At 41.6% G+C, this 26,275-nt stretch overlaps 1 protein-coding gene across 1 annotated transcript in view; it reads right to left on the minus strand.

Annotated features, from left to right (window-relative positions):
• Nucleotides 1–26,275, minus strand: part of LOC144696184 (guanine nucleotide-binding protein subunit alpha-14) — a 174,823-nt gene that overhangs the window by 75,719 nt on the left and 72,829 nt on the right. The window contains exon 2 of the mRNA XM_078567527.1: nucleotides 10,961–11,145. Within this exon, the coding sequence (XP_078423653.1) occupies nucleotides 10,961–11,145 (185 nt within the window). The remainder of the gene's footprint in view (nucleotides 1–10,960; nucleotides 11,146–26,275) is intronic.

Below are 26,275 nucleotides of genomic sequence, written 5' to 3' on the forward strand. Positions count from 1 at the left end.
ACACTGTGGTATAGGTTCAAATTTGATTCCTTGTAAGTAAACATTAAATCACAATTTAATATACAACAGGAATTAATTCATTTTCATTCCAGCATTACAAACCTGGCACTAATGTTATCATTTGTAAGCAAATTAAGGACAATCTTTAACTGGTCATTCATCTCTTTGCTGTTTGTGGACATTTCTAGGACAGAATGACTATGTCTTTGCCCATGTAACAGTTACTAAGCTTCAGGAGTAATGCAGTATGTGAGATACACCGACATCTTGATATGAAGACTGTGTTGTAATAATATTTTCACATAAATTGAATTGCGGGCTGACAGAAAAGCCATTGTTGACCAAATTCTTACAGAAAAAGATAACCACACACTTATCCATGCAGGAGCAGAGGAGATAGTATAGACATTCTTTCACCTCATCAGTTTCAAAACTCAGAAAAATATCAATTTGTATAGGAAACAACCAAATCGCAGGCCCAATCTAATGCACTTGTCAATCTTATTCATCCTGTGGAGCTGCAACTTCCATCCATAGATCAGAAACAGCTGACCCTCAGTGGGGTTCTGTAAGTTGTAAGCATTTCAGAAGTGCTGTCAGCTTTCCCAGCAGAAACCCAATGAATTAGCATGAGCTCTCCTTCAGTCTGAACCTGCAGTGTTGTGGATGCCTGAGCCAGGTTTAAGTTGAAGGAGAACAGTAACATTGCTGGGATTCAGAAGTAGAATAACAATCTAGAGCATTCCTGCAGAGAAAACCAGCAGTATGATCTGTGATTTTTTTTTAAATGATCATAATCCTATCAGATCAGCTATTTGTGTCAGCAGTTCTTCTGAGCAGTGACCACTTTATTTTAAATAAACAGAATTCACCACAGCTATCTGTGGCTTTCTTGTGGAACTGAGAGCAGGAAAGCAGATGGGCTACTTTAGAAACGTAGAACAGGATTAGCCCATTTAGCCCCTGAGCCTGTTCTGCCAATCACTGAGCTCATGGCTGAACTGTGACTTAACTTACACCCACCTTGGCTCCAGAATCCTTGATACATGTGGCTAACAAACATCTACCCATCTCAGCTTTAAAATTAACAATTGGTGTAGTATCAAAAGCATTGGCGGAAGAGAGTTCCAAACTTCTACCAACTGTTGCATGAAGAAGAGTTTCCTAATTTCAATCCCGAAAGATCTGGTTCTAATTTTATGACCATGCCCCCAGTCCTAGGCTTCCAACTAGTGCAAACATAGTTTCTCCCAATCTACCCTTGCCCTTCCCCATATCATCTTGAAAACTTTGATCAAATCACTCCTTAAGCTTCTTAATTCTAGGGCATACAACCTAATTGTGTAATCTGTCCCCAGTTTAAGCCTTGGAGTGCAGGTTCCATTTTGATGATTCTAAGGTGCATTCCCTCCGAGGCCAATATATGCTTCCTAAGGCAAAGTGCACAGAACAACTCACAATACTCCAGATGAGATCTAAACAGGGCTTTCTATAGTTGAGCCTGACTTCTACTCCCTTCCATTCTATCCCTCTGGATTATAAAGGCCATCATTTCATTAGCCTTTTGGATTATTTTCTGTACATGTTCATGACATTTTAATGGCATCTGTACCAAGACACCCAAGCCTCTGGATTTCAACAATTTTTTGTTTTTCACCATATAGTAAGTACCCTGTTCAGTCCTTTTTAGATCCGAAGTGGATTAACCCCTCATCTGGCGGAGACGGTGGCATTGTGGTGATGTCACTGGACTAATAATCCAGGAGCCCCTGCTAATGCTCTGGGGGCATGGGTTCAAATCCCACCATGGCGGCTGGTGGAATTTAAATTCAATTAATTTGGAATATAAAGCTAGTCTTAGTAATGGTGACCGTGACAACTATCATTGTTGTAAAAACCTATCTGATTCACTACTGTCCCTTAGGAAATGAAATCTGCCATTCTCGCCTGGCCTGGCCTACATGTGACTCCAAACCTATGCAATGTGTTAACTACCCTCTTAGATGTTCAGTTCAAGGGCAATGAGGGATAGACAACAAATACTGGTCTTGCCAGCGATGCTGAGATCCCATGAAAGAATAAAGAAAAAAAGTTACCATCGTTAGACCCACCCCACCTTCAACCACACTAACAACATACTGAAAGTTGGCATTGACCAGAAACTGAACTGGACTAGCCATATAAATACTGTGGCTACAAGAGCAGATCAGAGACTGAGAATTCTGCAGAGAGTAACTCACCTCCTGACCCCGCAAAGCCCGTCCACCATCTGCAAGGCAAAAGTCAGGAGTGCGATGGAATACTCTCCACTTGTCTGGATGAGTACAACTCCAACAACGCTCAAGAAGCTCAACACCATCCAGAACAAAGCAATCCACTTGACTGGCGCATCATCCACCAACTTAAACAATCACACACTCCACCATACTCTTGCCTTTTAGGGGGTGTAAGCTGATCTGTACCACATTAAATTATTTTCTGAACACCTCCCACTAATCTTGACAGATTTGCCCAGTTAACAAATTCTGTCTCATTCCATTAAAGTCAGCCTTGCCCAAATCTAGAATCTTCATGTTTCTTCCTTTCAAATATTATGTTTAATTCAACTATGTTATGATCACTATTAGATAAATATTCACACACTGTTATATGTAAAATCTTAAAAGCCTAACAAAAAACAATGAAGACAACATGGAAGTTTCTTATCCCTCAAGGCCCAGGATTCCTTGAGCATTGCCAGCACAGGTGATGCCTTTCTCTTCTTCTCTGAAGTGATATTGAACTGTGTCCAGAAGAATCATACACAGAAGCCATGGTAACACTGTGCCATCAAAGATTCCAATTTTTCAACTTTTAACCCCATTCCTCATTATTCCGGAATCCCTCATTTGGAAATAGCCCAAATTCACCTCTTCCATTGGCTGAGGGTGCAGGTCATCTGGCATCTCCCTACCTCTGCAACTAGAGTCATGTAGACTAAAGACAAATGTCCATCCCTTTTCCTTGGGCCCCCTGAGTGAACAAGTTATACATTTCCTTTAGGTACAAAGTGGTCACAACAATGTCACATCCTCCTGTCAATAGTACATTTATCATAAACATTCATATCAACATACTCTAACCTATTCTCACAAATACGAAATTAACAAATGTTAAAAACACTTCCTACTATAATGTCAAAACAGAAAGAAAAGTTCCCCTCTAATACAGATGTTCAACCCTACAGATATGGTTAATAAATTAAATCAATGCATGCGTTTTGTTTAAAAATAGTGTCATTCTAATTTCAAGCTACTTTTTAGCCATTTCTTCAAAGTGGATAAAGAGAGTCTTAATTGCCCGCAATACAATTAAGACAACATACAACTGCTCGAACCAAGACTCTCAGGCAACTGAAAATCATAAATCAACTGTGTGGTTTCTCACAAGCAGCAGCTGCCATCCTTGTAAAGTGTCCCAGCTGCCTTGACTGCCCATTGTCTAACAGAAATTCAAACTTAACTATTTAAAAAGTGGTTAAAATAAAAGCCTTAGGTGTTACTTCAGACCAACAACAAACACTAAAATTAATATCAAAATCTTAGAGGCTGTTAATTAAATATGGCTTTTAACTCATTACTGAACCTAACATGGCCTTGCCTCCTTTTGATTTTCTGACCTTTTGTTTCATAAAATTATCCCAGACACACTCATGAAATTCACTACCTTTATGACACGTGTTAGTCTACTTGTCCCAACCTACATGAAAGTTAAAATCACCAATGAAAATCACACTGCCTTTACTACCTGTCTGACCTGCCTGTCAAATTTCAGGATTCATATAAGCTACTACTAGGTGTCCTATACAAAAACAAGAATTGCTGAAAAAACTCAGCAGGTCTGACAGCATCTGTAGAGAGGAAGACAGAGTTAACGTTTCGAGTCCATATGACTCTTCATCAGAACTAAAGAGAAATAGAAATGTGGTGAAATATGAGCTGTTTAAGGGGGATTGGATAGGTGAAGCTGGATAGAGGGCCAGTGATAGGTGGAGGCAAAGGAGAGATTGCCAAAGATGTCATAGACAAAAGGTCAAAGGGGTGTTGACGGTGGTGATATTAGCTAAAGGATGCGCTAATGGTGACAATAAGATTAGAAAGCAGAATGAGCAAGTGACAGATGGCCCTAGTGGGGGTGGGGTGGGGGGCAGGGATCGAAATATAGTGTCCTATACCTGACTCCCACTTAACTCTTTTCTATTTCCTAATTTGACCCATAAAGTCTCCACAGTCTCCTTAGCTCGATATATCTTCTGTTATCATTGAAGCGATTTCATCCTTAATTGTTAAGGCTACTCTCCCCCTCCACCATTTTCCCTATCTTTCCTGTAGACATTATAGTTCCCAGTCCTGACTGCCTTGCAGCCATGTCTCTGTAATGGCTACCATGCCATACCCTCCAAGGTGACTTTGAGCATGCAATTCAATTTGTTCCTTACAGTCCATGTACTTCTTGCACCACACATCCTATCCTGTTTTTACTCTCATATTTCCCCATTTCTCTTTCCTATTTTAATTCTTCTACATCTTTTTGTTTTCCCTTTGTCTCGAGTGCTGTAAGCACCATTTTCAACTGTTACTCTAATCTCTCCCCTTCAGTTTGTTTTTGAACTATTATCTATAATAGTTAAATTATCTATAAATTTAAAGTCCATGTGACTGCCCTATCCTATCCCAGTTTAGGTTGAGCCCATTCCAGCACACAGTTCCTTCCTGCTCTAGTACTGGTGCCGCTGTTCCAAGAAATGTTGTTCCCACACCGTTCCTTCAACCACATGATCACCTCTCTAATCTGTTCACCCCAATGCCGATTTGTGCATGGTTCAGATAATAATCCAATGATTATAACCTGAGATCCTGTCCTTTAATTTAGATCCTAATACCTTAAACTCTCCAAACAGGGCCTCTTGCCTACTCTTTTCTATGTTGTTCATCCCATCATGGACTATAATGACAGGATTCTTCCCCCCCTCCCACAACAATATACTATCAAACCAATTTGAGATGTCCCTCACCCTGGCACCAGGTAGACAGCCAACCATGTGCACTCTGAATCCTGCTTACAAAGAATGTTTTCCATCCCACTAACTATTGCATCATCTACAATTAACACATGACTCATTCTTCCCTCATCCCTTTGAACAGCCTCCTGTTCCAACATGGCTGGTGCTCAATCTGACATCCCGTTCAATAGTTTTTATCCTTCCACTCACAGGTACAAAATATATTGTACTTGCTGGATAGGATCAGTATATGTGGTTCTGCATTGTCTATCTCACCTGGATTCCCCTTACTCTGTACACCAGCAGTCACAATCAAGTCTGAATCTGTACCTCTACAAGATGTGATCAAAGTCTAGAGCAATCTGTGCAGGTCCTGCTCCCCCTCCCTTATGTGTTAGCGTCCCAACTCATACTGCAGCTCAATGAAACGAAGCCTGAGAGATTAGAGATGGAGATGTCCACTGCAGATGTGTTCACTTGGGACAATCTTGCTGTCCATAAACTCCCATGTACTACAGTCCAGACAGCCTACTCTGCCACACTTTAGTCTAAATTAGGTATACTGGAAATCTAAAATAGATGATGAAAATGCTGGAAATACTCAGCAGGTCAGGCAGCGTCTGTGAAGTAAGAATTGTGTTTTTACCACAGTAAAAACACAGTTCTTACTTTTCTCAACTTATTTTTTGTTTAGGCCTTCATTATGTTAATGCAATCAAACCGGAAAAGGATGGGAGAGATATTAAATGAGATAGTAAAGAGCTGCATGCACTTCTATCTAAATTTACCAGAAATAGACTTAAAACTTGTCCTTGATCTGGGCAAAAACAAGAAACTCACCAGTTAGCTCATTACCTTGTGCTGACATCACTTCAGGAGTTTTTACCTCTTCTGTATTGCAGCAGTTGACAGCTTATATGCTGCTCAAGGCTAAGCGGGAGGATGCCAGCATGCTGCATCACCCTGCACTGAAGGCCACCATACAGAACCTCTTAGACTTCATCCCCAGCTTATGTCTCTGTCTCTAGTATCCCTTTCTTCCATATCCTAACCACTGTGGCCAAGGGAGCTGATTTAATCTGCCAACTCAAATGAGGCTTGGTGTTGCTACTCCTTCCCACCAACAGTTACAGAAATAAACAGGAAAGAGGAGTAAGAAAATAAAGGGACTGAGGAAATAAAAAAATAAAAAGAGCAGAGGTACAGAAATACACACACACACGTGAAGGATGAGACGTTGAAATAAGGGAAGAGGAGGAGACAGGAAAAGAGAAAGGCTGGACTGGCAGAAGTGGTCACATACAGAAGTGAAGAATGAGAGATTCTGAGTGGAAACATGAATGGGCATAAGAGTGAAGTGGAGGAGAGGAGATGAACTAAAGCAGGACTGAGAGTAAAGTGAAAAAACTGAAAGATTTTAGTGGAGGAGAGAGTGAGCAGTGAAGTGATTGATCCGAGGTGGTAAAGGATTAGAGAGATGAAGGGAGAAAAAGATACATCCTGATTCAGAAAGTGACACAAATAAATGCAAGTGGAAGTAGCAAGAAAGAATGAGATTGAAGTAAAAGGGGTGGAGAGAAGCAAAGTAGTAAGAAGGAAGGAAATTAAGTTATGGAGAATAGAGGTTGACTTGGAGGAAAGCCGACAGGCATTGAAGTGAAGGAGCAAAGTACAACCGAAACAAATGGAGGGAAGAATGAAAGTGAGATAAGCAGATGTATAAATAGCATGGCCAAAAAATTCCAGGGTATTCAAATAAATAGCATTTCATATTGATTCTGCTCAACTCAATACAATTTAAACATACATTGCTCACAAGTATCTAACGTGGATCTCAGAAGGTTGAACACTTTTGCAACAGACCAAGGGTTGGCAACCTTTGTTACCTGAAGAGTCTTTTTTTTTTAAATTTACCCAAAATAAAAACTTGGGAGCTGCAAGACAAATATTTGGCATTTGAAAACTAAATACTTGTCAAATTGCTAAGTATCCCTGCTAGAATGCAAAATTTACTATAAAAACTCAATACATATATTGAATTTATGTATCGATAGAATCAGAACTAAAATGGACCAAACTCTGATGTGTTCTGATGGGGATTGTTTTTAAACTATAATTTTGCCAGTAAAGTCATCTTTAAAACAAACTTCGGCTTAAGGTGCTGTAGAATTAAGGCTTTTTTCTCAACTAATGATTCTCATAATAAAAACATTATGCTATTAGAAGCTGTCAGAATAATTTATCATCTCAGCTATATTAAAAACAATAATGGGTACCACAATAAAATCTGTTCCTCAAATCAATGGCACTATCCATAGCTATGTGGTGTAACAATACCACTCAGACAAGTTTATTTAGAGCACAATGATGTTTGTCATTAAAATAATCATTTGAAACCATAAAGTGCAGGATAATAATTAGACTTATATTACCACAGTAAAAACACAGTTTTTTCTTTTCTCAATTCATTTTTTGCTTAGGCCTTTATCATGTTAACGCAATCAAACTGAAAGTGGATGGGAGAGATATTAAATGAGGTAAAGGGGTGCATGCGGCTCCAGAACTACACATTGCAAGCTCCTGCAATAGACTAATTTTAACGAGTAATTTAACTGCATTTTCTAAAATATTTCAGGCAAGAGGCATGAGTTCCCACCTCCAGCACACAGAGCCAGCAATCCATACCAGTAGTATTGGGAGCAGCTTAAAGAGGGAAGTGACTTACCCAGTGCAGCAGCCATCAGATTCAGGGGCAGGGGTGCACACTGGGCCCAGTTCCATTGATTGTATTACAAAACGCTGACACACCAAACAGGCCATCAAAACACTAACTGCAAGTATGAAATACCGACTGTTAACATGTATGTGTGTTCTGTGAAATTAATTAACTCTCTAGGGAACATAGGAACAGGAGTAGGTCATTTAGCCCTTCAAGTAATTTCTGCCATTTAACAAGATCACGATTAAACTGAGAGGGATGGGAACAATGAAGCAGATTTTGTTCCTTTGAAGAGGTGGAAGAATGATAGAAAAGCAGTGAGCTGACATTTGTGAAAGTATTTTTGTAAATAAAGTGCAGTCATCAAATGCGATCTCATCCTTATCCCCCAAGCAATGAATGAACTAAACCAAGTTCAAAAATGGTGGCCGTGAAGGCCTTTTAAAAAAAAAAATCTGGATCTTTCCAGTGGCCATCTTAGCAAATCTGCCAAGTTTATTTTGAGGTTGCCAGCAACTGTCACAAACCTGTATCCCTACAGCTAGTGTCAGTAGCATGGGTCTTTTTCCATATAAATGCAATACTCTGCAAGTCCATCATTATCACATCTCTGTCTAAGGTCAGCCTTCTGTGAAAAGTTCCACTGCATGACTACAAAAGCTCTTTTGGCACTATAGTTAGATAAAAAATATTTCAGTTAAATTCATCTCTGTGGTGTCCAGATCACACAGCCACACAAGTTATGAGTATGCTTAGAAACAAACCATCTTCAGCTAGGCAAAAAACAAAAATAAAAATACCTGGAAAAACTTAGCAGGTCTGACAGCATCTGCGGAGAGGAATACAGTTAACGTTTCGAGTCCGTATGACTCTTCAACAGAACTAAGGAAAAATAGAAGAGAGGTGAAATATAAGCTGGTTTAAGGCGGGGGGTGGGACAAGTAGAGCTGGATAGAGGGCCAATGATAGGTGGAGATTGCCAAAAGATGTCATAGACAAAAAGGACAAAGAGGTGTTGATGATGGTGATATTAGCTAAGAAATGTGCTAATAGGCGACATTTCTACCCTTAATGTCACCTATTAGCACATTTCTTAGCTAATATCACTTCTTTGTCCTTTTGTCTATGACATCTTTTGGCAATCTCCACCTATCACTGGCCCTCTATCCAGCTTTACTTGTCGTCGTCATCCCCCCACATCCCCCCCCCCCCCCCCCCCCCCCCCCCCCCCCAAAACCAGCTACATTTCACTTCTCTTCAAGAGTCATACGGACGCGAAACGTTAACTGTATTCCTCTCCGCAGATGCTGTCAGGCCTGCTGAGTTTTTCCAGGTATTTTTGTTTTTGTTTTTGGATTTCCAGTATCCACAGTTTTTTGCTTTCATCTTCTGCTAGGTTTCCTTATTTTTCCTTTTTTACTATGTTTCTCTCTCCATAGGTACTGCCTGTACGAGTATAGCATTTCAAGGTATAAAACCCTTCGTATTAAAATCTTTAAGTTCCGAGTTTTTAATTTCTAACACAAGGGTCCTCAGCTGTGCCTGACCTAACAAGGTATGAATAACTAATATTTATGATCAAGTAGAAGTTAAACAAGATTTACATATACTTCACAAAAATAACAGTAAAGACAACATGGAAGTTTCTTATCCCCCAAGGACTTGGATTCCTTGAGTGTTGCCAGCACAGTGATGTCTTTCTCTTTGTTTGTCTCTGAAGTGATGCTGAACTGTTTCTTAAGAATCGTACCACAGAAGCCATGATAACACTGTTCCATCAAAAATTCAAAATTTCCAACTTTTATCCCCATTCCTCATTATTCCAGAATCCCTTATTTGGAAATAGCCCAAATTCACCTCTCAGCTTAGGGTGCAGGTCATCTGGTGTCACCCCACCTCTGTAACTAGAGTCATATGGACTGAAGACAAATGTCCATCCCTTGTTTCCTGGGCTGCCAGAGTTTACATTGCATTGTGAACACATGCTACATCCTTTAGATACAGGGCAGTTGCAACAATGTCACATCCTCCTGTCAATAGTATACCTATCGTAAACATTCACATCAATGTACCCTAACCCATTTCCACAAATGCTAAAGCCATTAAGATCAATTGTTAAAAGCACCTGCTACCATAATGTCAAAACAGAAATAAAAATTTCCCTCTAATACAGATGTTCTGCCCTACAAATATGGTTAATGAATTAAATCAATGCATGGGTTTTGTTTAAAGATAGTATCATCCTGAGTTCAAGCTACTTTTTAGCCATTTCTTCAAAGCTCATAAAAAGACTCTTAGCTGCTCACAATACAATTAAAACAACATACAACTGCTCAAACACAGGCTCTCAAGCAACTTAAAGTCATAAAACCATTGCGTACTTTCTCACCAATAACAGATACCATCCTGTAAAGTATTGCAGCTGCCTTGAGTGTCCATTGTCTCGCTAACAGAAATTTAAACTGAACTGCTAAGAAAATACAATCCATAGGTGTTACGTCAGACCAACAACAAATCCAAAAAATGATCAAAATCTTACAAGCCAGACCTGCTATGTTTTTCCAGCATTTCTGTTTTTATTTCCAATTTTCAGCATCCTGAGTATTTTGCTTTCATTTTCCTTATTTTACACACTCCTTCAAGAAGTTATGCATTTGATTCTTCTTATTGTATAAGCTAAAACAACAAACTTCAGGTTTGTCCCAGATATTCTCTCTCAGATTCAGCATCATAAACTCTCACATCCCTTTATGCACAGGCATGCAGCTTTTTAGTTGTTTTTGATTTATATCCAGCTTATCGACAATCTTTAAGATCATTGATTCCTGTTCTTAATGTATGCCTCCAATTTACCAACTTACCAACAGCATGGCATTGTTAGAGGTATTTGGGAATTCACTGTTTTACAATAATAGGGGTGGTGTCAACAAAGTGCGCCTGGCAAAATATTTACAAGAAATAAATGGGACACTTAGAGAATCACATTTTATACTTATGTCTTGGAATATATATTTTAGAAATTTGCACTAACTTTAATAGCCTGACCTCATTGAATTCGAGAATATTCAAGAATAGCAAGATTATTCCAATAACTGGTCACCTGACTCAAAATCTTTGTTCGCGAGAAGGGATCCTACATTACAATCTGGTTGTGAATATTTCAAAGATCTGTTTGCATACAACATAAAAAAAATTCATACCATGTTTTGCTCATTCTTGTATTGTACCCGGAGTGTGTCCATAGCTCTGATCATTGCCTGCATTGCAGTGAATATGTTCTGAAATACGAGCTTTGTGAAATTTTTCCTGTCTTCATCCGAGTAGCCATCCCCATGGATGATTCTCATCTGCTTAATGAACGTGCTCTTGCCACTTTCACCAGTACCTAAAGGCAAACAAAGAAAACATAAGGTCACAGGGATATTAGCCTACCCTTTTTTGACTAATCTCAAACCCACAACACAAAACCTACTCATCTCCAACAACCGCACTCTCAATTACATAGCCATTCTTTATGTAAAGTATGTCAAAAGTGGACAAAAACATTTTGTTCTCCAGCAGAATGTCCTTCATGCAGTTAAGCACCATTTTCCAGAATGTACATAATGTTAATGTTTTTCAATGATAATCATTAAAAAAGCAACCCTAAACATTTAGCATAAAATTAAGAAGTGGTCTTGGGTTACTGGGTTATGTTAATTTTGTAGACTGTAAATATCTGAACCACAAAGTAAGATTACTGTCTGGTGTTTAGCCCCATAAAAATTCATTTTGAGAGTACATGTGCATTGTAGAGGGGAATCAGTCAACATATGCCTGATGGTGTTTATTGATAATCTATATCTAGCCTGCCACCAGGAAATCATGTAATTATCTGCTTCAATTTATGAGGTACGTGGTATTATAATTAACAAGTTATATGTACATTTTAACTTCATTGTACTAAGCTAAATGGTAAGTTATTATTCAAAACACTATTTGCAGCCAAACTATACACCACCAGCTGACAGATACATGCATATGCAAACAAGAAACAGTAGCACTAAAACATTATACGCTGAAAAAAAGTGATCAGACCTAGTTCAGTGCTAATTTCAATTATTGTTCTATCTTTGTCTTAATATTTTCCCAATTTCACACATTATCTAGCAATCACCATCCCATTATTACTAATTCTTCTGTTTTAGCATCAAATTTGATCAATGCAATATTGAAACATTGACTGGTTTCCTATAGAAATGTCTTCATTGTTGTCCTGTAAGTCATCCCCTAAATTCACTTGCGTAGAAAAACATGAATACAAGATAACATGATGGCCACGAAATAGCACCACTGGTATGGAAGCGGAAAACAATGCACAACATGCTGACGACCTTTTAAAGTGCGGCCGCACTGCGCCTCCACATTGTGAAGGGCACTAGTGCTGACATGCTGTGCATACACCAGAGGCATCAGGAGAGGACACATGGTGACATCAATGAGCCATTCCTGCTGATTCGATGCAAGTTTTCATAACTTCGACAGCACAGGTCCACTGAAAGCCTGTGTTAGTCACTCAGCTAAATGAGGGAACCACAACTAGTGCTATTTAAAGGAACAATTATCCAACTTGCAGTTGCGGTGCTTTTGACTTACTTCTGCTGCGGCAAAGTTTCTGGAAGTACTACTGCTTGTTTTTGGAAGTCTATTGGGGAAATTGGTGCATCCATCCCAGGAGGGCGATTTGGTCACCCATACAAGTCTGCAGGTCTGGGGGCTCTAGTTTTAGCACCTCTGGGTCTGCAACATGACCAAGAAATGGAACAGAGGCTGCAGAGAGGTGAAGCTCTGTGAAGGCAGCAGGAGGACAACTCCCCAACAAAAGGCTCTAGCCACCTTGGATTTCAGAGAGCGCTTCTCATATCTCCACCTCACCCAGTAGGAATGCCTTAAGTGACTCAGCTTCAACAAGGTGATCACAGAACTGTGCCACCTCCTTCAACAAGGTGTTGTGTTATGGGTTCATTGATGAGCTCTTAAGACTTGTATGTTTAAGCATGAATCATTTATTGGCAATCCTTAACTATGTACAGATCCCAGTTATTGCCATGCATGGTGCTGCTCGCATGCAGGTTCCTTCTATACTGGTCTCAGAGTCTATTTCCATGTGACTCTATACATCATACCGCGGGCGGTGCAATTCTCCAGTCTCACGTTAACTCTTGCTCTCCACAGCACCTTTACATTACAATGGCATGCAGGCATACACAATAGAGGGCCTGCAGCCTCACAGCTGAACAAGGACTGTGCTGCCGGTAGCTGTAAAGGTCACAGTCTCATTAAACTTCTACACAACTGGATTATTCCAAGCAGGAGCAGATGACATAAGGAACATCTAAGTACATCATTCATTGCTGCATTTAGGCTGCCTCCCGGAAGCCCTAAATTGGTTTTCTCTCTAAGGAGGGAAAAACAGGATGAGGAGACATGTGGTTTTACCAGGGCATGGGCATTCTTTATGGTCTTCCACCCCATCAACTTTGCGCACAAGGCTCTGTGGGTTCCCCAAGTCAACAGAGAGACACACAGGAAATGCAAGGGCTACCATTCTATCAACGTGCAGTTGGCATGCATCCATGCATACTATTAGTGATTTCCTGCTACTCTGACAGCAGCCATGATGCCTTCGCCCTGAGGAATTCTGCCATTTCTGTCGTCAGGCCTCCAGAAGAACCAGAGACAAGGGGTATTCATGCAACGCTTAGCTGATACCCACCACCTCCACCCAACCACATGAGGACATCGGGTATATGGTGAAAGCCATGCAAAAAACCAGAAATCCTCATGCACCAAACTGTGAATTTATTCTGCTCCCTGGACCACTTAGCGGTACCTTCCAGTACACACCAGGGTGTTTCCAAGCTCATGGCATTCTCCATAACACCGCATTCATTAGGGTGCAAGACATTGCCATTAGACAACCAGAGGCCAGCGAGAGGATGTGGGCAAGGCAAGGAGGAAGCAGCCACAACCCTTTCATTTCAGATGGACTGTGAGAATACCTGCTCAGGCTCTGCTTCCCACAGGGGGACATCTCTTCTTCACCATCTCTACCATTCCCCAATTGACCATCCATAGGGGTACCCCACCACACTGTCACCTTGGCAAGGATCCTGCAATAAAAGTCATCAATAATCGTAGCATGACATCTTTATCGAAAAATATGTCCACTTAGAACTATTCACCCTAATGCACCCCTTAGTGCTTGTGTTATTGCTCGTCTTATTGCTCCAATGCAGCATAGCTGGTGGAAGACCACTGACTTTCACTGGGAGAGGCCACAGACAGCCTTGCAAATGCTCTCAAACAGCTCTGGGTCTAAAAAGCCAAGATTCAGGCTGTACCATTTTGGCATGGATGGCAGCAATCTAGGCTTGCTAATAACAGCAAGAGCATTAGCAGGAGCATGAATGCCATCATCCTGCAAGAGGCCAGTAGATTGATGCTTCATAAAACCACTGCCACTCCCACAAGATGGCACCTCAACACCCAGTAATCTGATGGAGCACATTTGTTGGACTGTCAGGAGACCCTGTATGTCCCTTTGAGCACTGAAATCCACAGCCATGATGGCAGCAGTCATCATGATGGGAACAGCACTGCCTATAAGTTCCCCTCCAAGCCACAGGGCATCCTGACTTGGAAATATATCACCGTTCTTTCATTGTTGCTGGGTCAAAATCTTGGAACTCTTTCCCCTACAGCACTGTGGGTGTGCCTACACATAGGCACAACATGGACTGCAGTGGTTCAAGGCAGCAGCTCACCATCACCTCCTCAAGATCAATTAGGGATGGGCAATAAATGTTGGCTTAGCCAGCGCCGCCCACATCCTGTGAAAGAATTTTAAAAGTCTGAGCCTGTATGGATCTATATGAGTGGTGTGGTGTAGTGAAAGCTAAGACAGTGGACACCAGATATTGCAGCACGGCTAGCTCATGGGATTAGCCACTACTTCCATGCTAGAAAGGATGTGTTCCAAACTCTGCACAAAGATCCATGCCAAGTTGGAGCTAGACTCCACCATGCTCTCAAACAGTGACAGAAGGCTGTCTGAAAGGCCAGTCAATACACCAAGCACTTCAGTGTACATCATCTGCATTCTCTGGTATGCTGGTCCATCAAAGTCCTCATCTGAGTCTACTGCAGCAGAACTCGTCTGTGGCCTTGTGTTCCAGAGAGCTGGCATACAAGCTATTCTTTCCTCTTCGTCTCAATGCAGCCCCTTAAAACACCTGGTGACTCACTCCGTGCAGATCTCAACTCTCTGCTACCCTCTAAGGTACACAGCGTGCCAGTATCTGAGTTGATGACAGAGTGTCAGATCAAATGACTATGCTTGTTCATCACTAGTGTGATTCTTGCTCTCTGACCAGGCAGCAGTTTTTGGGTACCAGAAATCAGAAAATTAGAAGGGGAGCATTGGGATGAGGGACGAGGACATGGGATGGAAAGCAATAGGTTGATTATGACAACAGACTTCACTTCATGCCAGAATGCAGTTTGAGGGTGAGGTGGAAGTTGAGAAGAGGCATAAGGCAGTAACATACTGTCCTCCTCAATGTTCTCAGCACTGTTGGATGCAATGAACTCTGTCACAGCTGCCTCATGAAGCAGAGCACCATCGCCTCCGTAGGAATCAGGTGTGCCTGCTTGTGTTTGTTTTGTGCCACCATGTCGCACAAAGAGAGGGGAAAGCATCAATGATTGTGTTACTGTGTTCGGGTGGCATAGGAAGCGAGAGATGAATATGAGGCTGGCATCATGCAAGGTGTCTGTGGTGAGGCAGTGTATCTGAATGAAAGGCCTGAGTCCTGACTACTAAGGGGAGAGTGATGGGAATGTGGTACACTGAGCAGTATGAGAGTATGGTGGTGTGCTGCATATGTAATGTCCTTTGAAGATGAATTCACTGACCTTGACCACACACTTGAGGTCATTGAACTTATTCCAAGCATTGCTGCCAGATTCTGTGCCAGACTCCTTGCACTGATCTGCCTGGTCTAACTGCTCCCATTTGCTTTCGAGGACATTTCTTGATGGTCTCCTGCACCCACTCCCCTCACCCCCTGCATAAATATGACCTCTCTCCTCCTGTTAACTTCTATGGCTAAGGCCTTCAGCACCACATCCATGAACCTCTCTCTGCCCTGCTGCTCCATCAATTACAACCAGTTTCAGTAATGGCAGTCAGCAGCAGCTTCCTTTCTGTCAGCGCTACTCTCCTTTAAGCAGGACAGAATGTCTTTCAAAGCTGGAGGCTAGCTAGAACATGTGCTCGCCTCATTGGCTATTAGGCCCTCTCACCGAGTCAAAGGGGCAACAAGAAGGTTGTCTCAACAGGATCAGATGTGGGCAATTGTGAATCATGACTCCTGCACTCAAAAGAAAGGTTGCAGACCAATTTTTAGCCTGATGCATTCATTCTGCTCAACAACCGTTAATCAAATATGTTTTTAAATGTTTCTTCAACCCGCGTTTGAAGTTAACGCCCCTAGCTCACATCATGTCCATACTATCACAAGAGTTGTGGATTCTTCTTACCCAAATAAATTTGCATCTCCAACTTTTATCTCCAACATGCTTGAACTTGTTCTTCAATTTTAAATCAGAGAATTTGCTGAAACTCCTTGTTTAAATCTCTCCAATTAGTCTTCCACACCTGTGATAGCCTGTGCAAATGCCACAAATGACATCCTGTGACTGTGACCATGATTCATTATTCTCCCTAATCCACACTGTAACTTTTGATAGTTAACCAAAACTATTATCCTCCAACATCTTTCCTCCAATGTTCAGTATACTGGATTGCCCTGGCTTGGTTTCCATACTTACCCTATCAATAATAGCCAGGACATTCCCAGCAATGACTTCTCCCCACCTTGACACTGTTACCAGTTGCGTGTCCTTGGATCTTCCCCTAAACTACATGCTGCCCTTTAACACTAATACGCATCAACATGGAGTCAGTTTCCACACAAACACTCATGACACTTACTTCTATCAATGAACCACCTTTTTCAACCCTCCAAACCATCTGCAATGTGTTATGATCTCAATAGAAACCAGTAAAGTTTTTTTTTTCTGGGGTGTTCCGAAAACCCAGGTATTTACTAAAAAATGAAGCCACCAGGTTCACTGTTTAAAACAAGATAATTTTACTACACAAAAATCAAAGGACATGAATACTATAACTACATTATCTTAAGCAGTCAGTTACATTAAAGTGCAATAAACAGAGTTGTACTCTAAACCAAGCTTAACTCGAATTTCCTTCTACAACTACTTTATTTACACCCCCAACAATTCACGTCAGATACTTAGCAGAAATTGGAAGATTAACTATTTGGTCTGAGTTCTGTTTCAAAGATTCGAATTGGGTTGAGATTTCATCGGCCTTCCACTTACTTCCAGCGAGGCTGTCCCTGCAAACTACCTCCAACCATCTCACTAGTTGTAAACGCCCAGTTCACCACAGACATTGGTTGCATCTTAAGCGTAGCCACCTTGGGTCAGAGCTCTCCTGGTTCTAAAGTTGTTTAGCTCTGGAGTCTTGCATTAGAATTCTCTCTCTCTCTCTCTTCTGAGCCTGGCTATCCCAGAACTCCAATTCACTGTTAGAAGGGTTCTTCAGTCATCAAAGGTTTTAAACTGTGTTATCAAGCACACAAAATTTCAACTGAATTCTGCTTGAAAGACATATTCCATGCAGCCAGCTTGTTCTAAAACTAAACTGCTTGAAAACAGAACCGTACACAGGAATCTACTCCCCCCAGTATTAGTTTCTTGCTGACCCCTTTGCTTTACAATTATTTCTCTCCCAGGCAGCTTGGTCACATGATAGTTGCTGGAAGCAAGTTTAATTTTACAAAAAAATCATCTTCCAGAGAAACCTAGTTCTTAAAGGGACAGCCACCCCAACATAAAACACAGGTATTCCCCAAAAGCACATGGGCCATCACAGGTGCCCAACAGCTTGCCCACTATCCAGTCCTGGATGAGCCCAAATTTCCTCCAGTAAAATTGAAATCATTGTTTTTGGCCTCACTATAAGCTTTGTACATTTAACAATTCTAACCCATTCACAATTCTAACCCATTCCCCTGCCATTGTTTCAGTTAAGCCAAACTATCTGCAACATTAACATGCTATTCAAACTGGACTTGAGCTTATAAATCCATATCTACTCTTATCAAAAGATCTTTGCTACCAACGCCATAATAAAGCTTGCCTCCACGCCTGCCTCTGCCCATGTACTTCATCCATGCCTGTTAACTCCAGACTCAACCCTTCATAAACTTCAGCTCATCCAAAATCCTGCTGCCCATATCCAACCCTGCATCAAAACTCATTCATCTATCATACCTCTACTGGCTGCTCCACACTGTCACCTGGCCCCTCACTGTCCAATTCTCATCCTGGTGTTTAAATCTCTCTATGACCTTGCCCTTCCTTACCTCCGTAATCTTTTCCCATCTACAACCATTCGTGACAGTCATTGCTCGAACTAATCTTTTCTGTTTTTACCTGCCTTCATTAGTGAACAATGGTTCAGTCTCCTCGGTCCTACCTACACCAGTAACTACACTTTAGAAAGTAACTTGGACTACAAAATGATTTGGGACATCCTGAGGTCCTGTAAGGTACAGTATTTTTGCACCCATTTTTGTCTGAATATGCCTCTGTGATCTATGTTTAAGGTGCTGCATAAATAAACGTTGTTGCTTTGTTATATTCTTTTTACAGGATTGTCATTGAAGGTAAGACGACATATATATATTCCAAAATTCAAACCACAAACTTTAAATACACAGGATTTGAATTATAATTAAAATGGGACATCAGTCTGCATTCTTATTTATGGTTCATCTACAAATATGAATATATTCCATCTCAACTGTAGTAAAAAATAAGGCCAAGCACCTGGTGATACAGGGAACAATTTCTGATGAGCTACCTGCACTATTCATATACCTTCCAGCAACCAGGTTTAGGCAAATATTAGCAGAAGCCTAGAAGCAAATTACCTGCCTGGCTGCAGATAGAGGAGCAAACACCTTTAAAAAGAAATAAAAATAATTTATAATGACACTCCTTTTAAAAGCAAATAATAATGGGGCTGGCAATTTATAGTAAAACAATCTCTTAAAATAAATGAACATCTTCACATCACAGTCTCTGGATGATCAAGATTTAAGCCTGTGGTACAATATATGCAAGAGAAAAACAGACTGGTATTTGGGAAGCAGTATGCTTCATTTTTGAGACTAAGCCATTTTCTCTCATTGTTATCAAATCATTGGGCATTTGACAGACTTCCTGACCTCACTTGTATTAAACATCTAACATGCAATTTGTTCAGTTAGTGTACTTTTTTCCAAGAGTAAGTTGACTGGGTGTTCAATTCCCAATCTAGTACTGCAGCAAATAATTTAGGTTGGTACTTGAAGGCAGCATTGAGGAAATGCAACATTGTTGGAGTTGTTCTTCAGATGAGGCATTATTGATTTGCCATAGTCATTCGGCTGGGCGTTAAAGATCCCATTGCATGCTCTCTAAATTCTTCATATGTGAAGCACTTGGAGAACTGGTAATAAGGTGAAATATAAATGCAAGTTTTCTTTAAATATTGCAAAAAAGTTTGCCAACTTTTCAAAAAACAAAGAGAAAACTCAAAAGGATAGACTCTGCATAATTAAGGAGCCCTTCACAATTAACGTGTTATGAACATATTTTTAACACAAACACAAAAATAGCTGGAAAAACTCAGCATGTCTGACAGCATCTGCCAGAGAGGAAGACAGTTAACATTTCGAGTCCATTTGACTCTTCATCAGGACATATTTTTAAATTCTGACACGAGCACCATTGGCAACACTAGCTTTTATGCCCATCCTTAATTGCCCTTGAAAAGGAGATGGTGAGCCATCTTCCTGAACTGCTGCAGTCCATGTCATGTAGGTACGTCCACAGTGTTATTCGGAAGGGAGGTCCAAACTTTTGAACCAGCAACAGTGAAGGGACAGTGATATAATTCCATGTCAGGTTGGTGTGTGGCTTAGAGGGGAACTTTCATGTCTTGGTCTCCCCACATGTCTGCTGCCCTTGCCCTCCTAGGTGCCAGAGGTTGCTGTTTGGAAGGTGTTGTCAAAGACAAGTTGGTGTGGTGCATCTTGATGGTACTGCTACTGTGTGCCAGTGGTGGAGGAAGGAGTTAAGGTGGTGGACATGATACCAATCAAGCAGGCCGCTTTGTCCTTGATGGTATCGAATTTCAAGTGCTGTTGGAACTGTCTTCATCCAGACAAGTGTGGCGTATTTCATGACTTGTGACTTGTGTCTTGTAAGCAATGAACAGGCTTTGGGTAGTGAGGAGGTAAATTACTCGGCACAGGGTTCACTGCCCCTGCCCTGCTCTTGTAGCCAGTATTTATATGGCTGGTACAATTAAGTTTGGGGTCAATGGCAACCCTGGGATGTTGTTGGTGGGTGATTCAGCGATGGCAACGCCAGTAATTTCAAGGGCAGATTGTCTCTTGTTGGAGATGATCATTGCCTGGCATTTCTGTCACATGAATGTTACTCACTCCTTGTCAACCCAAGCCTGAATGTTGTTCAGGTCTTGCTGCACGTGGGCACGCACTGCTTCATTATCTGAGAAGTTGTGAGTGGTACTGAACACTGCAATCATCAACAAACATCCCACTTCTGACATCATGATGGAAGGAAGGTCATTGATGCAGCAGCTGATGTTCAGCAAAAATACATTGAAAATCAAAAATTCAGCAAGAAAGATCCATCCTTGGCTTACTAAGAAGGTTAAGCATAGTATTAGATTATAAGAGTTTTATAATGTTACGAAGAATAGTCACATGTCTGAGGATTGGGAGCGTTTTAGAAACCGGCAAAGGGCCAAACATGTGATAAAAAAAGAAATAGATTATGGGAGTAAAATAGCCAGGAACATCAAACAGATTGTAAGAGTTTTTACAACTATATAAAAAGGAATAAAGCCAAGGTAAACATTGGTCCCTTACAGGCAAAGATAGGAGAATTCATCATTGGAAATGAGGAAACGACAGAAATTGAACAAATATTTTGTGTCTGTCTTCACAGAAGACGACAAGTTCCATACCAAAAATAGAGGTAACTTAGGAGCTAAAAAGTAAGGAAATTAAGGTAAGTAATATTAACAGAGAAAAGATACTGGAGAAACTTAAGGGACTAAAATTCAACAAATCCCCAGTGCCTGGTGGCCTATTTCTTGGGGTCTAAAAGAGATAGCTGCAGAGATAGTGGGTACGCTGGCTACGATTTTCCAAAATTCCTCATTCTGGAATGGTCCCAGCAGATTGGAAATTAGCAGAACACCATTATTCAAGGAAGGAAGGACGGACAGTTAGCCTGACATCAGTCATTATGCAAATGATTGAACCTATTATTAAGGGTGTCGTACAATGCACATAGAAAATTATAGTGTGCTCAGAAAGTCAACATGGTTACACGAAAGGGAAATCATGTTTCATAACTTTACTAGAGCTTTTTGATGATGTGGTTAGTAGGGTAAAGGGGAACCGATAGGTGTTGGATACTTGGATTTCCAAAAGGCATTCAATAAGGTGCCCCACCTTACAGGTTGGAATTCTGCAGAGAGTGACTCACCTCTTGACTCCCCAAAACCCGTACACCATCTACAAGGCACAAGTCAGGAGTGTAATGGAATACTCCCTACTTACCTGGATAAGTGCAGCCCCAACAACACTCAAGAAGCTGGACACCATCAGAACAAAGCAGCCACTTGATTGGCACACCATCTACCACCTTCAACATTCACTCCCTCCACCACCAACGCACAGTAGCAGTAGTGTACGCCATCTACGAGATGCACTGCAGAAATTCATCAAAACTCCTTCGTCAGCACCTTCCAAACCCATGGCTTCTACCAACTAGAAGAACAAGGGCTGCTAATGCATGGGAACACCACCACCAGCAAGTTTCCCTCCAATCCACACACCGTCCTGATTTGGAATTGTATCACTGTTCCTTCATTGTCACTGGGTCAAAATCCTGGAACTCCCTTCCTTACCTGTGAGTGTTCCTACAACACATGGACTGCAGTGGTTCAGGAAGGCAGCTCACCACCACCTTCTCAAGGGCATTTAGGAGTGAGCAATAAATGCTGACCTAACGATTGAAGCTCACATCCCATGAACAAATAAAAAAAACATAAAACACTTGTGGAGTTGGGGGTAACATATTAGTATGGATAGCGGACTGGTTAATGGAGAGGAAGCAAAGAATTAAATGAAGCATTTTCAAATTGGCAGACCGTGACTAATGGAGTGCTGCAAGGATCAGTTGCTGGGGCCTCAGCTATTTACAATCTATATTAATGACTTGGGCAAAGAGAAATGTACCTACATTTTCTGATAACACAATGCTAGGTAGGAATGCAAGCTTTGAGGAGGATGCAGAGAGGCTGCAAAATGATATTGACAGGTTAAGTGGGTGGATAACAAGGTGACAGATGGAGTAAAAAAAAGTGGGGAAGTGCATGGTTATTAACTTTGGCCGTAAGAATGAGAAGAATTTTTTTTCTAAAAAAGCTATGAAGCTTGTAAATGTTGATGTGCAGATAGGCTTGGATGTACTTGCACAAGGAGCACAGAACATTAACATGTAGGTAACGTAAGCACTTAGGAAGGCAAATGTCATGTTGGCCAATACTGCAAGGGGGTCGGCATACAAGGATAATGAAGCCTTATTACAACTGTACAGGGTGTTGATGAGACCACACCTAGAATACTGTGCGCAGCTTTGGCCTGCACATTTAAGCAAGGATATACTTGCATTAAAGGCAGTACAGCTAAGGTTCACTAGATTGGTTCTGAGGATGAGGGGGTTGTCTATGAGAGGCTGAATAAACTGCACCTATTTTCTTTGGAGTTTAGAAGAATGGGAGGTGATCTAAGTGAAAACATAGAAAATTCTAAGTGGACTTGACAGCGTAGATACAAAGGGGCTGTTTCCTATGACTGGCAAATCTAGAACTCGGGGGCACAGACACAGGATGAGTGAACGATCATATTCAAGCTGCCTCTTAAACACCACTATCGTACCTACTTCCACCACCTCCTCTGGCAGCGAATTCCAGACACTCACTACCCTCTACGTAAAAAACTTGCCCCGCACATCTCCTCTAAAGTTTTCTCCTCTCACCTTAAATCTATATCCCCTAGTAATTGACTCTTCCACCCTGGGAAAAAGCTTCTGACTATCTACTCTGTCCATGCTACTCATAATATTGTAAACTTCTATCAAGTCGCCCCTCAATCTCCGTCGCTCTAGTGAGAACAATCCGAGTTTCTCCAACCTTTCCTCATAGCTAATAACCTCCAGGCCAGGCAAGTTCCTGGTAAACCTCCTCTGCACCATCTCCAACGCCTCCATATCCTTCTGGTAATGTGGCGACCAGAATTGCATGCAATATTCCAAGTGTGGCCTAACCAAGGTTCTATACAGCTGCAGCATGACTTCCCAGCTTTTATCCTCAATACCCCTGCCAATGAAGGCAATCATGCCATATGCCTTCCTGACTACCTTATCCACCTGCGTTGCCACTTTCAGTGACCTGTGGACCTGTACACCCAGATCCCTCTGCCCGACAATGCACTTAAGAGTTCTGCCATTAACTGTATAATTCCTGCCTGTATTAGACCTTCCAAAATGCATTACCGCGCATTTGTCCGGATTAAACTCCATCTGCCATTTCTCCGCCCAAGTCTCCAACCTATCTATATCCTGTTGTATCCTTTGACAATCCTCTTCACTATCTGCAACTCCTCCAACCTTAGTGTCGTCGGCAAACTTACTAATTAGCCCAGTTACATTTTCCTCCAAATCATTTATGTATACTACAAACAGCAAAGGTCCCAGCACTGATCCCTGCGGAACACCTCTCCATTCTCCATAGTCACAGCTCTCCATTCAGAAAAGCACCCTTCCACTGCTACCCTCTGTCTCCTATGACCAAGCCAATTCTGTATACATCTTGCCAGCTCACCTCTGATCCCGTGCGACTTTACCTTCTGTACCAGTCTGCCAAAGGCCTTACTGAAATCCATGTATATAACATCCACTGCCCTACCATCGTCGATCATCTTTGTCACTTCCTCGAAAAACTAGATCAAGTTAGTGAGACACGATCTCCCCTTCAGAAAACCATGCTGCCTCTCACTAATACGCCCATTTGCTTCCAAATGCTAGTAAACCCTGTCATGAAGAATCTTCTCCAATAATTTCCCTACCACTGATGTAATGCTGACCGGCCTGTAATTTCCTGGATTATCCCTGCTACTCTTCTTAAACAATGGAACAACATTGGCCATTCTCCAGTCCTCTGGGACCTCACCCATAGCCAGTGAGGATACAAAGATTTCTATCAAGGCCCCAGCAATCTCCTCCCTTGCCTCCCTCAGTACTCTGGGGTAGATCCCATCTGGCCCTGGGGACTTATCCACCTTAATATTCTTCAAGACGCCTAATACCTCCTCTTCTTTGATCTCAACATGATCCAGGCTATCGAACACTCTCCCCTAGACAAATCGACTGCTAAGTCCTTCTCTTTGGCAAATACTGATGAGAAGTACTCATTTAGTATCTCTCCCACTTCTTCTGGCTCCACACACAGATTCCCACCTCTGTCCCTGAGTGGGCCTACCCTTTCCCTGGCTAACCCTCTTGCTTTTTACATATGTAAAAGGGTTATGAATCTTTGGAATTATCTGCTCCAGAGGGTTGTGGATGTTCCACTATTTAATATATTTAAAGCTGAGATAGACAGATTTTTGGTCTCTTAAGGAATTAAGGGACATGGGGAACAGGCAGGAAAATAGAGTTTAAGCCAAAGATCAGCCATAAACATATTGAATAGTGAAGGTGGCTCAGTGGGCTGCATGATCTACTGCTGCTCCTAATTCTTATGCTCTTATAGTTGGGCCGAGGACATTATCCTGAGGGACTCCTGCAGCATTACCCATGGAGGAACTGTCCCATTATTCCCATTAACTTCAATTTTACTGGGGTTTCTTGATACCATAATAGGTCAAATGCTGTCTTGGTGTCAAGGGTAGTCACTCTCACCTCACCTCTGGAATTCAGTGCTTTGGCTTTGTTTGAACCAATGGTGTAATGAGGTCTAGAGCTGAGTGGTCCTGGTGTTACTTAAACTAAGGATTGGTGAGCTTGATACCGCTGTCAATGATGCCTTCCATTTAGTTTGCTGATGATTAAGGGTAGGCTAATAGGGAAGTTATTGACCCAATCAGAATTGCCCTGCTTTCTGTGGACAGGACAGACTTAAACAATTTTCCACACTGGTCGGGTAGACACTTGCACTGTAGCTGGTCTGGAACAGCTTGATTAGGGTTACGGCTAGTTCTGGAGCACAAGTCGAAAGCACTTGAGCTGGGATCTTGTCAGGGCCCAGAACCTTTTCTGTTTCCAGTGAATTCAGCTGTTTCTTGACATCACATCAAATATTTGACCATTATAAACAGCACAACAAAAATCCTAGAAAACTGGTGGGGGGAGAATTGGGCAAACTGGTTTTTACCAATGGAATTTCTGGAAATAACCTTCAGCTCTTCTGATTATCAATTAGCTGATAAAACATTTAAGTCATTGGCCTAGATCTTCCAATTCCAATAGCAACCAATGCTGAGACATCGATGCTAGAGACGCAATGTCATCAGAAGTTCTGGAGAGCTGACTTATGCTGAAACCCCAAACCTCCAGTTCACTAGAAATGGTTCCATGGGAGCCCTCGCTGATGGTTTCCCCCTGGACCTGTAAGCATATAAACTTGGTCTATTTGCCTGATACTTATATAGTTTTTTTTAACCCTTGTTTATTTGCGTTGCTCAGTAAACCAGGGAGAGTGCCAAAGTACTCCAGCATCCTTGTGGGGACAGGGTGAGCGGTTTCATGGGGGGAGAACCTAGTCAGGGAGGGCAGGGAGGTATGAAATTAAAACATTAAATTAACAGGTCCATTTAAAAAGAGCAAGATTCACTGAACTGAGGATGGGCCTCACAGGGAGTGTCTTCAGTTTGTGACCTGGAAGGAGGTGTGACATCCCTGGAACTGCGCCTCACCACTCAGACTCTCGGCTTGCATCATTGCTAGATTCAAGCTGGAGCTAGGTACAGGAAGGTCCTAAGGCTCCTGCATAATAAGGTATGGCCACAGTTCCAAACATGGTCAGCAGCATGTGCTCCCTCTCCCCCGCTGACCAGTAGATCCAGACAAGTGTTTATTATTGGCCATCATGTAATCTTTCATGTTTAAGTTTTGCAATCTTAAGACTGTAGGTATTAATTACGGAAGTGAAACGCATAGGATTTTTAAAAAATTGACAGAAGACCCAATTTATAACAATGATAAAATACCTTAGAAATTATAGAAGTGGAAACCAC

Source organism: Cetorhinus maximus, chromosome 2, assembly GCF_964194155.1.
Source record: "Cetorhinus maximus chromosome 2, sCetMax3.hap1.1, whole genome shotgun sequence".
Taxonomy (NCBI): Eukaryota; Metazoa; Chordata; class Chondrichthyes; order Lamniformes; family Cetorhinidae; genus Cetorhinus; species Cetorhinus maximus.